General features: G+C 49.9%; 1 protein-coding gene and 1 long non-coding RNA gene across 3 annotated transcripts; one reads left to right on the forward strand and one right to left on the reverse strand.

The window, feature by feature from the left end:
* Positions 1–94: 94 nt before the first annotated feature.
* Positions 95–9746, reverse strand: vcla (vinculin a). 2 transcript variants are annotated; one of them, XM_049759222.2, is made up of 20 exons: positions 9078–9744; positions 6827–6897; positions 6180–6330; positions 6010–6118; positions 5661–5944; positions 4909–4999; positions 4687–4834; positions 4453–4606; positions 4206–4381; positions 3943–4133; positions 3671–3870; positions 3478–3606; positions 3257–3406; positions 3084–3192; positions 2706–3008; positions 2519–2643; positions 2236–2421; positions 1969–2172; positions 1800–1904; positions 95–1731 (listed from the first exon to the last, which is right to left on the reverse strand). In XM_049759222.2, the coding sequence occupies exons 1-20, from the start codon at positions 9243–9245 to the stop codon at positions 1585–1587; spliced, it is 3201 nt and encodes a 1066-aa protein (XP_049615179.1). In that variant the 5' UTR covers positions 9246–9744; the 3' UTR covers positions 95–1584. The 2 variants fall into 2 exon arrangements, with proteins under 2 accessions (XP_049615179.1, XP_049615178.1); XM_049759221.2 differs by having other exon boundaries at positions 1969–2421; positions 9078–9746.
* Positions 6327–9756, forward strand: LOC137839808 (uncharacterized). The gene is made up of 2 exons (XR_011086077.1): positions 6327–8760; positions 8850–9756. It is a non-coding gene; the product is annotated as an uncharacterized lncRNA (long non-coding RNA).
* The last annotated feature ends 1803 nt before the right edge of the window (positions 9757–11559 follow it).

An 11559-nucleotide genomic window follows, 5' to 3' on the forward strand; every position in this document is an offset into this window, starting at 1 on the left:
GCCCCTAAATAATACATTAAATTCAGTTAAAATTTACAAAACTGTATTTTAGTTGCATTTTAACACCGCTAAGCAACAAATGACCAAACATACCTCAAGTGCTACAAAATGCTTTATTACAAAAAAAAAAGGCAAAGAATGGTGAACGATGGAGAGGCTTGTGATTGTGGGCCAATGGAGTACACTTAACATGATCCACACACAACTCAGTCAGGTATTTGCATAGCAAGGCAAGTGTGGCTTTACACGCTTCTTTTTTGTGCAAATAACGTGTCAATTGCAAAGTCTGATCCAAAGGCACGTAGGCGGTCTGTTTTTGTGTGTTTATTTATCGTTGTATGGTGACACTGTGCTTTTTTTTCTCGTTGGCGTCCATCCTGGCCAAAATAATGCTATTTCTTCTTGACCATGATTGTACATACGACTGCGTGGTGTTCTTTGTGATAGTTTTTGTCCAAATTTCTACAGCATTTTAATCTCTACACATAGTGAAGCGTCTGATAAACAGTCTTTGGCAGAGGAATTTTGCAAAACATAAAACCAACATAAAAAAACAAAAGAATGTTTCTTTTGTATGCTTGTGATTCTACAGCGAGTAGTGTAAACCAACGATTCCCAATGATTCAGTTCCCCTTAATTGGTCCAAAGCATCAATTCTATTTTCTCTTAGTCCAGCTATGGTGTTAGCATTAAGCTAGCAGGCTTTAGTGCATATAGGGCGGCTCGGTGGCGCACTGGGTAGCACGTCCGCCTCACAGTTAGGAGGGTGCGGGTTCGATTCCACCTCCGGCCCTCCCTGTGTGGAGTTTGCATGTTCTCCCCGGGCCCGCGTGGGTTTTCTCCGGGCACTCCGGTTTCCTCCCACATTCCAAAAACATGCTTGGTAGGCCGATTGAAGACTCCAAATTGTCCCTAGGTGTGAGTGTGAGTGCGATTGGTTGTCTGTCTCTGTGTGCCCTGCGATTGGCTGGCAACTAGTTCAGGGTGTCCCCCGCCTACTGCCCGATGACGGCTGGGATAGGCTCCAGCACGCCCGCGACCCCTGTGGGGACTAAGCGGTTCAGAAAATGGATGGATGGATGGCTTTAGTGCATATACAATTTGGTGTTGGAATATAAAATGTGTAGTTCTATTTTTCTAACGTACAATACTAAATGTGCCTTGGAAAACACTAACACAAGCTGTGTCGGCAAAAAGCCGCAAATAATTGACACTCCCCCCCCCCCAAAAAAAAGTTTAGGATTGCCTAAAGGTGCAGCATGAAGGCAACAAAACAGAACTTTAGTCTAAAAGTAGCTCCTCAACTCACTTCAACCTAGTCCCTGGTGAAAAAAAAAAATTAAAAATCTGCAAATCCAGCAATGGCAGACTGCAAATATCCCCGTTGAGTATATTGCGGAGGTGAGACGCAACGATCAGTACAGCGACGACATATATGTTGTAAGAAATCCAAGGTCTAATCCAAATATATAATGTATATTCCTGGGATTTGTCAACAGATTTATACACATGTTGGACGTTAGAACGAAGCACGGGCGAGGCTTTTTGTGCCCACCGAGTGCGGTCCTGGGTCCTGCCGTCTTTTTACTGGTACCAAGGCGTCTTGCGGACCCAGTGCAGGGTGAAGCCGGCGTCGGTGCGGATTTTGATGGACGCTGCCTCAGCCTCCCGCACCGTCTCCTTGACGGACTGCATCAGGTTCTGAGCATTGTGGACCAGCATCTCGGTGGCCTAGAGGGAGAAGAACAGACCATAAGATTTGGAATGTCCACAGCAGGCATGCCATCCAAAACCCTCACCTGTTCCGACTCCTCTTCGCTGATATTGGTGCGACCCAACATGGTGGCCTTGACGGTGGACAGGATCTTGAGTTGGGTGCTGATGGTGGGAATGCGTTCGCACACCTGTAACGCAGGAAATAAAGTCACTCGGAGCCACTCGACAAACGTCGGTCCATTGCTTTGTTACCTGGAGTAGGTTGGTACGGATACGCTTGTCCGTGCACTGCTTGGCCACCTCCTTGGCGAGCCGCGTGACTTCGTCGGACGCCTTGGCAATGTCCTTGGCGCACTGGATGAGGGCGCGCTTGTTGCCGCTGCTGCCGCGCACCAGGCGTGACATCTCCGCCATGAGCAGGGCCATGCGCTTGGCCGCACCGATGATGTCGTTGCCCTGTTTAAGAGCAGTCGTAAATGGCGGCACTTGACCTCGAGTGGCCCGCGTTTCTGAGCGTACCTTGCTGGACCACTTGCGGGCCTCGTCGTGGAGCTGCCTGGCGGCCACCATCATGGGCTCGTTAACCATGTCGCCGGCCATCTGCTCGGGGAACTCCTCGTCCTTCTCCTCCGGCGGTGGCGGCCTGGGCGGAGGAACCTCGCCTTCGGGAAGAGGGGGTTTGGGCGGAGCCGGCTCGTCGTTAAGCTGCGGGCCATAAGAATATTTCTAGTCCTGTTTGATCCGTTCGTTTTGGAAGCAAACTTTGTGACAACAAATAATTAGATGTATTGGCCAGACTTACGTTGAGTTGATCCAAATCAGGAGGCGGCGGCGGGAAGTCGGGCTCCTGTGGTTGAAACGCCTCCCTGACCTTTGCTATGGCATCGAGAATCTTGTAGCCCGAGTCCAGGAAGCCCTTGCGAAGATCTGCAAGGCAAAGAGCTGTCAGAAGGTCGCCAGAGAGGGAAGAGGCGGCGCGCCAGACGTACTGGGATCCTGGATGTTCCCGGCCACGGCTTTGGCGTTCATCACCATGGGCGAGATGGTCTGACTGAGCTGGTCGGACGCCGCCTTGACCGCCTCGCGGAATTTGGGGTCCTCCGAGTTCTCCACCTCCCGCTTGGCCACCAGGAGGATGCGGTTGGCCCGACGGGCGATGCTGGTGGCGCCGGCCACCAGCATCTGCGGCTGCTGCATGTCCATGGCCACGCGGCACTTGTCCAGGTCCTTCTTGATGGCCTCCTCCGAGGCGTCCAGCAGGGACTTGGTGTCGATGGCCTCGTCCACGAGACCTGAAAGTACGGACGTTGGAGCTCAGCACGAAACTGCCTCCCAAACTGCAAAATGTATATGTTGATTCCCGGTACCCGTCATCTTCTCGACATTATCGATCCACTGATTCTTCATGGTCTCGAAATGTTCGTAGGCAGCCTGGTTGCCGGGGTTTCTCAGCAGGATCCGGGCAGCGGAAACCACCTGCACCAAGAGTCGAGCTCAATTCCAGAGCGGGTTTAGAAAAGACTCCCTCGAACCAAAGTACCTGCGGCGTTAAGTCTCGGGTAGACCTGACGGCCACCTGGATGCCCTCCACCGTGCTCTTGTTGGCCGTGCCCACAGCGGCCGCCTTCTCCGCCGTGGCGCCCAGCCTGTTGGCGTGGTTCTCGAAGTTGGCGGCCCGCTCGTCGAACACCTGTTCAGCCACAAGAATGGGAATGGCGATAAATAGAAAGTTATACATCACACTGGCAACAAACTTCTGACCTCATCCCTGTTGGGTGCATCCAGAGGTGCGGTGGCGGCCACGGCCAGTAACTTGATGGGCGTGGTGGTGTCGCTGAAGATGTCGGAAACTTCCTGAGTCATAGCCGCCTGCATTTTCCCTTTCAGGTCCTGGGAAGAGACGTGCAGATGTTAACATTGAAATATGTCAACCACGGCAGCCGAGTGATCTCACTTTGAGGGCTTCCTGGAGCTGGTGTGCGATGGCGCGCGCCTGCGGGGAGTCGCCCTCGCTGCGGGCCGCCAGGTCGGCCAACTGGGCCATGAGCTGCTCCACCTGCTCGCATTTGCCCAGCAGCTCCTGTCTGTAGGGGCCCTGCAGGGCGTTGGCCAGCCTGCGGCCCTCCGCCACCAGCCCGCGGATGGCCGCCTGGCCTGAGGACACGTGGAAAGAAACTCAGTGTTCGCCACATGGGAGGAAGGAAGAACTCAGAAGAGAGCACGGACCCACGCCGCTGTCGTCCACGCTGGGGTTGTCGATCCAGCGCTGAGCCTGCTCGATCTTTCCTTCCAGGTGGACGTCAGCCTTGGCGGGCCTGCTGTTGGCCACGGCTTTGTTGGTCTTGGACTGCAGGTTCTGCAGGGCCGTGGCGATCTGTTTGGCCAAGGTTCTGGCTTCGGGGGTGTCGCCTTTCCCCCTAAGCAAACATCCTCATATGATGCCGCACCAAGCATGTCTTCGGTCCACTCACTGAGGCCCGAGTTCTTACTGTCTCCGGAGATCCGACAATTTGGCGGTCATGCCGACGATCTCGCCGATGGAACGCAGGATGTCGTCCCGTTCTTTGGGGTCCTCGCACATGTCGGCGATCTTCTTAGCCTCCATGAGGAGAGCCTTGATGTTGTCTTCCCCCTCTGGAGCGCCGTTGGGGTCGGCCAGCCAGCTCTGAGAAAATTAAACGTGAAAGGGTGGCGTCGTGGGTCTAATGGTTTCCTCGCGAGGGCATGGCGACTCACCTGGACGGCGTCCATTCTCTTGGCGATGGCCTGCTTGGAGTTGGTCATGTCCTCCAGCTTGCGAGCGGCGTTTTTCACCTTGCCGGTCAGGACGTCCAAGCCTTGGGACACCTGCTGGGCCTTCTGCATGGCGGCCGGAGAAGCGCCGTGACCTCTGAGCATGTAAAACACGTGGACACATTTTATCTTTTGGAAGCTCAAAGTTGCTACTTGGCGGTCTTGCGGCGTCAGTACCTGACCCTCATCTCCGACACCTGGTCCGTCATCTGGCCCAGAGTCTTGGCAGTCGCCAGGATATCTCTGCGCTCGCGCCCCGTGCACAGCTCGCCGATTTTCCCAGCTTCGTCCAGGATCTGGCGGACGGCCTGCTCGCCCGCGTCCCCTGCGGGCGCAAGACTGGTGTCGGCCAAGCGCTCTGTGACGAAGGCCCGGCGGGCGCTCATACGAGCTGGCTACCTGCTGGGGCGTTGGGATCTCGCAGCCAGTTCTTGGCCTGAGCCATCTTGGAGTCGATGAGCCCCAGAGCTCGTTTCATGGCCTCCGTGTCCTTTAGGGGCGGAAAGTGAGACGGAAATGTCACTCAGGTGACCTTCATGACGGCACGTTGACAGCAAGATTAACTAGAGTCCGACTCTAGTCCATCGTCTCGGCCGCAGACGTGCAAAATCCAAAGTCAACCAACAGCAAATTCTTATTGTTAACCATTCCTCAATCCACGCCACTTCATTAGCATCTGAAATCTCGTTTGCGCGCTGCAGAACGATGGCGGCACAGAAGAAAACACACGACAACACACACACACACACACACACACACACACACACACACACACACACGCACACACACACACACACACACACACACACACACACACACACACACACACACACACACACACACACACACTGCTGAGACATGCGGCTTCATAAGCCGTGACAGAGAGGGAGGTGACGCTTACCTTCTACACAAGGAGGGAAGTGAAGGTGGAGTGGCGAAAAAAAAAGAAAAGAAAAAAAAGAAAAAAGGAAGAAGAAGAACGACATAAATACAAACATTGTTCTGGAAATTGATGGCGAGAGGAAAAAGGTGAGAAAAGTAGATTGAGCAGTTTGGAGTGATGGAAAATGGGGAAAGATCTATAAATCTGTCAAGAAATGATTCTGCACAGCCGTGAAAGAAAGAAAAAGTGTGTGTCGTGTCGGGCGCACCTTGTTGGCCCAGGCGTCCTCGTCCCAGGACGTGAGCTGCAGCACTCGGATGATCTCCACAATCTCGCCGCTCATCTTTTCAAAGGTGAAGTTGCGGTTCTTCAGGGCCTCCTCCACGCCTTGGCTGCCCGACGTCTTGGTGGTCACGAAGATTTTGATACCTGAGATGAGGATGGGCAGCAGCTCCTTGACCGTGTTCATGGAGTTAACCAGCATGACGCGGTGCTCCTGGTGAGTCAGCTCCTGTTGCCGCTCGTCGATCATCTTGGCCATCTTGGTCATTCCTGGACAAGACCGAAGGGTAGCTTAAGCCTTGCCTCCACACCATGACTACGTTTCCCTCCTCTACCTGGTCCCAGGTTCTTGGTGTAGGTGATCAGGTCAGCCATGGACTCCACCACCTCCGAGACTTTCAGGTACTCCAAGATGCCGTTGCATACTCGGATGATTTTGCGCACCTGATCGGAGAGGAAGGTTCAGAAAGTCCGACACCTTCGGGACACGGCGGCAGCAGGGTACCTCGGCCTCGTCAAAGGTGAGGAGTAGGTCCGAGGTCCCGGAGAGGATCCCCCGAGAGCCGTCGATGAGGTAGTCGCGAGCGGGAACCGAGTACGGGTCGGCTTTCAGCATGGAGGCCGCCTTAACCAGCTTGGTGCAAGCGTTCTCCACTCTGGGGAAGAAGGACGGTATGATTTTTGATGGCGGGAACCATCGCACGTGTCCTTCAGAGCATCGGACCCCCCTCTAGGTGCTATATTTAGCAAGCGGCCAGGCCAGCGAGGCATTCCGATACATGCCTTGACGGATGACGATGGGGTGACGATGTGACTCGGGGGCGCCAAATGTGTCGGGCGGGCCATCCTGCATTCCTGACCTTGTGGCCAAGGGGGGTTCTGGAGATATGCTCTCGCTCGGTGACATGCACCAGGCAGCAGCTGAGCGCCGCTTAATGGTTAAAACGATCTTCTCAAAACAAACAAAACACCGCCCTTCAAAATAGATACGGCGCTACTTTGGCTTCCGAGATGTTCTGAAAGTCAAGGCGTGGACTGACTCGGTCAATACGTTCTTTATGCTCCAGCGGACCGAGACACGACGGCACTCAACATGCCACGTGTGACCTTTACGCGGGCGGCGAGCACAATGAGTCAATCGAGCCGACTTACTTGATAAACGCCGGCGGCATGTCCCTTTTCATGATCTGGTCGTCGGTGGTTTGGACGGTCTCCTTCCCGACCTGGAAGAAGAAGATTTGACGTGAACTAAAGATCTTTGTATGGGGCACCGGTCGTCATGATGTGTAAAACAGCTGAAGACCAAAATGAGTCCATGGTGACCTAAGTGTATTCAGGGGATGCTCCTCACCCTTCTAGCATCTGGTATGAGAGATTCAGTCAGGTCCAACACACTCACTTCTTCATGTCTTGGTGTCACTCCATATTGGCGAGTCAACCGTGACGCGGCGTTAACTAGATGAGGAAACAGCTGTCGGACCCCCGACCGAGGGGAAGTGCCGCAGGCCCGAGCGCAAAATCCGTTGCATTATCATTATTTGCTTTCCACTGACAAAATGAAACTGAGGGTGTGTTGAATTCTGCTAGTTCCACATTGATGACTGTGGCTAGCATGTCCGCACCTTTGAGTCCATGTTGCACAAGACTGTACTTGTGAGGCGTGTCCCTTGAGACTTGCCCTTCCTGTTCCAAACTGACACTGAATGGGATTCAAAGAACCACAACAAAGCAACGCTTGTGGAAGATTTTCCATGCGGAGGAGGACACACAGGGCTCGATTAGAAGTGCGCATGCAATTGCGCCAACACCGAAGCCGAGCCGCACCCAGAATTGCTGACCGTTTGATTTTGCACAAAGTCAGCACGTGCGATGTGATTCAGCAAAACGACGTGTGTAAACGGCGCAATGTGCCGATTGCGTCTCCGGGGACAGCGCAAGCCTTGTGATCAGCGCAACACAAACAGGAAGCCAGTGTGTGTCCCGGGCATTCCTGTCTTCATCCCAAAGTCTATAAAAAGGAACTATAAAAAATGATGTCGGCTCAAAGAAGAGTTTGAACTCCAACGAATGGCGGATCAAAGTAGCGTCCCGCTTACAATAGCAACGCTCCTTTTTTTAGCCGCGTACATTGCGGCCTACTCGGGGCTTGTTGTGGAGGTTCTGAAGCTCAAGAGCGACCATACTAGAGGTCCAAAAGCAACACTATCGAAGGGGTACATTTCAAGAATTTGCCTCTGTTGCAAGAGATCATCCATCAGAATTCACTCACAGGAAGCGTGTGCGCAACATGTGGTTTTGAACGCAAGATGCAATTAGGTTAAGACGGCAGCTTCCTGTTCCTTAGGAGGAGCGAGCCACCGACTCCTCAGCGCTCAAGAATATGTTCTGGAAGTATTCACGTCATGGCTAGTCCAGAGAGAGATAACACAGGGTTCCGTTTTTCCTCTGAACTATGAGTCATGAATACATAACCAGACATGACATCATAGTAATGTCAATGTTATAGGGTTGCCATGGCAACTGGAAACAATCACAGACTCATTGACCAAAAGAAAGAAAATAAATAAAGGGCAACCACAATTTTGGACAAAACAAATGGAGGATTGGATCATTTTTCCAGTATTTCATTGGCAAATGAACTCCAGTGAACTGACAGAGCAAATTCATTTGCAATTATCATGTCACGACTGTTGAAATATGTAGAAAACCACCACCAGAAAGAAAATGACCGCACACAAGAACTTCCCTACTATCGTTTACAGTATCAAGGTGCTTTTCATTTCCTCTTGTGGTTTTTTAAGAGTAGTAGTTTATGTTTCGAACAGTTTGAGGAAACCCACAATGGGTTTTGTTTGGTTTTGCTTTCAATGCAATTCAATGCAGCCGATCAAGGAAATTAATGCTAATTAACTCCTAACTAACTGTTATGAAAACAAAGTCTAAGTGTGTTTTTCTGGGTGTGGCCTAAGAAGAGATTGCACAATTTCGTGAGTTTTGTCATAGACTACAGGAAAAAAAAACAGTTTTGACTTGGTGGAGGGATGCTCACTCCTTCCCTGCAGAGGCATCCAAGAATCTGGAATTGGGCAAGTTTCTTTTCTTAATTTTACTGTGCATGTTCCTGTTGGATAAATACACTATTTTTTTATTTAAGGTGCATAAATGTGTATTATAGTGCACAGCCGTGGCTACGTGAAGCTACGGTAGGCAGCAGGGGCCATTCCCAAGGGGAAATAGGGCGTCAATGCACCACCCCCCACCCACCCCCCACCCCCAAGGTAACTTGAGTCGCATTTCCACCTCTTTGATGGCCGTCTAGCGTCTAGTAAGGTCCAAAAAGTTTTGTTGGCAGAGCTACAGGTAGTAGTTGAAGAAAAGCTGCAGGAGTCGGCGGTTCACTCACCCGGACGAGGTTGCTCACCGCCGCCTGCACGGCTGCCACCGGTGCCGTCAAGTCTGGGATCGCCTTGCCGTCCACCTCGCCCTCCTCATGCATGATCACCAGATGGGAGATCTGCTGAGCCACCGGCTCCAGGATACTTTCTATCGTCTTCGTGTGAAACACCGGCATGGCGATCGAAGTCTTTCAAACAACGAAGGAGAAAAGGGGTGGAGGTCAAACTTGCAAGAACCAGAGGAGGCCGCTTCTTCGAGTCAGACGAGTGACTTTTTTTCCGTCCCTGCAAGCTCGGACCCTCGGCCGAACCATCAAACTCCCTTGCACAAACTGAACTAGCTCGACGTCACGTTACGATGCCCCGCCTTCTGGCCAATCACAAAGGGGGAGGGTGGGTCTTCTTCGCTTCCTATTGGACGGGGTGAGACGTCACTCAACATCCCGAACCTTCCTTGTCTTTTCCGCATCCCGTTTGGAGATCCGAGCGTTGCTGACTGGAATTACGTAATAGATTCTCATGCCCTAAAAAGGCAAATATGCGCGTGTAGTGTTTGTCACATTCCACACGCGGAAATTCGACCGGTTGGACGTGTTCTCGCTTTTATTTGACTCATGCCACGGCTGATCACACTGCAGACAAAATAACATATTCCCAAGTTGCCTGAATAAACATGATGCTATTGAACTAAGTAAAATGATAAAAATGTCCTTTTATGGAGCGTTTCAGTTGGTCAAAGAATGCCATGGTTTTAAAATGGACTGTCATGATGTTATATATTTTAAATAGTTGCCCTTTAAAGCGTATAGCACACAGGGCATTCAAATAATTAGCAAAACTGCATTTAATTTATTGTATTACAATCATGCATAATGGCTTGTATTCGTAGAATAATCGTATAACCGATCATAATGATTGCCTTGTCTGTTTATATTGAAGAAAAAAACAGCACATCAAGATAATACCATCTGACATCACAGTTGTGCAAATCCTGGATTAATATGAAAATCAGCAAATTTGTCGAGAATTCTACAAAGGGCTCATTTCCTAACAAGGACACGAGAGCCTGAAGACGGAATAGAGGAAGTTTGACGACTTGCATAAAGAAGTCAATATAATATAATATAATATAATATAATATAATATAATTCATGGAATATTGCCATGCTGCGGGGCAAAAATACACACCCACGGAAAGCACTAAACCACAGCTATCAAACTCAAGGCCCGGGGGCCAGATACGGCCCGCCACATCATTTTATGTGGCCCGCGAAGACAAATTGTGCATCAAATTCGTGTGTCATTACTAGAATTGCAAATTGTCTTCACTTTTAATAATATCTTTTTTTATAATATTTGACCAGTTTTTACTCGTCTGATTTGAAAATGAGTTATTTGTCAGTTTGTTTTGTAGCTTTTACTGTACATAATCATACATTTATTTGGGTTGATAGTCATAATGGCCCTCCGAAAGAAGCTATGACTACAATGCGGCCCGCGAAAAAATTGAGTTTGACGCCCCTGCACTAAACCGAAACCCTCCAGCGGAATGGTGATTTTGCCGTATGTGAGAGGAATTACGGAACGCATCAAAAGAGCCATGAATAAATACAACATAACCACACCTATCAAACCACATACAACACTCCGTCAAATACTGGTCCATCCAAAAGACAAAGTCAACCCGGAAAACAAATGCAATTCCATATACGAAATTCCATGCAAATCATGCAATAAATCATACATCGGGGAGACAGGGAGGAACTTCATCACAAGTAAAATAGAACATAAGAAGGAGTGTGAGAAGGAGACTGCAACTAGACAAACAAGAGCAATAAAACTACAAGCAGAACAGGAACACTACAAGTCAGCCATAACCGATCACTGTAAAAGAGAAAACCACATCATGGACTGGGAAAAGGCCAGAGTCATCCGCACTGAAGAAAATAAACATCAGCGTTGGATCAGGGAGGCCATTGAGATCCGCAAGCGGGGCCCGAGGACCATCAACAGGGATGAGGGAGCCTATATGCTCTCTACAACCTGGAACAGCATTCTGGAGAGGTGAATGGACAGCAGAGGGCGTGACTCACCCGTCAAATCTGACAGGTGAGCCACGCCTTCATCCATCAGCTGATAAAGACGCGTCACTATCACATCTGTGACACTCTGATGAAGGCGGAAGAAACCGCCGAAACATGTCAGGTAATGAACCTAAAACAATTTGTTTGATATAAAAGAAACCAGTGAAGCGAAACCCTCCAATTTGAGGGTTAGCTGAGGTTTTCAATTGCTCTGTCGCCCCCTCGTGGTTTGGATCTGAAGCACATGCTTAAACCAGTAATATCAATTAATGAATACATACTAATAAATATATAATAAATATATTTGTGATGAAAGTGTAATATTAAATATAAAATAAAATATGATAATAATAATAAAAATAATAATTTTATAATAGTTATATTTCGATATTATTTATCCAATATA

This window comes from Syngnathus scovelli, chromosome 21 (assembly GCF_024217435.2).
Source record: "Syngnathus scovelli strain Florida chromosome 21, RoL_Ssco_1.2, whole genome shotgun sequence".
In the NCBI taxonomy this organism is placed as follows: Eukaryota; Metazoa; Chordata; class Actinopteri; order Syngnathiformes; family Syngnathidae; genus Syngnathus; species Syngnathus scovelli.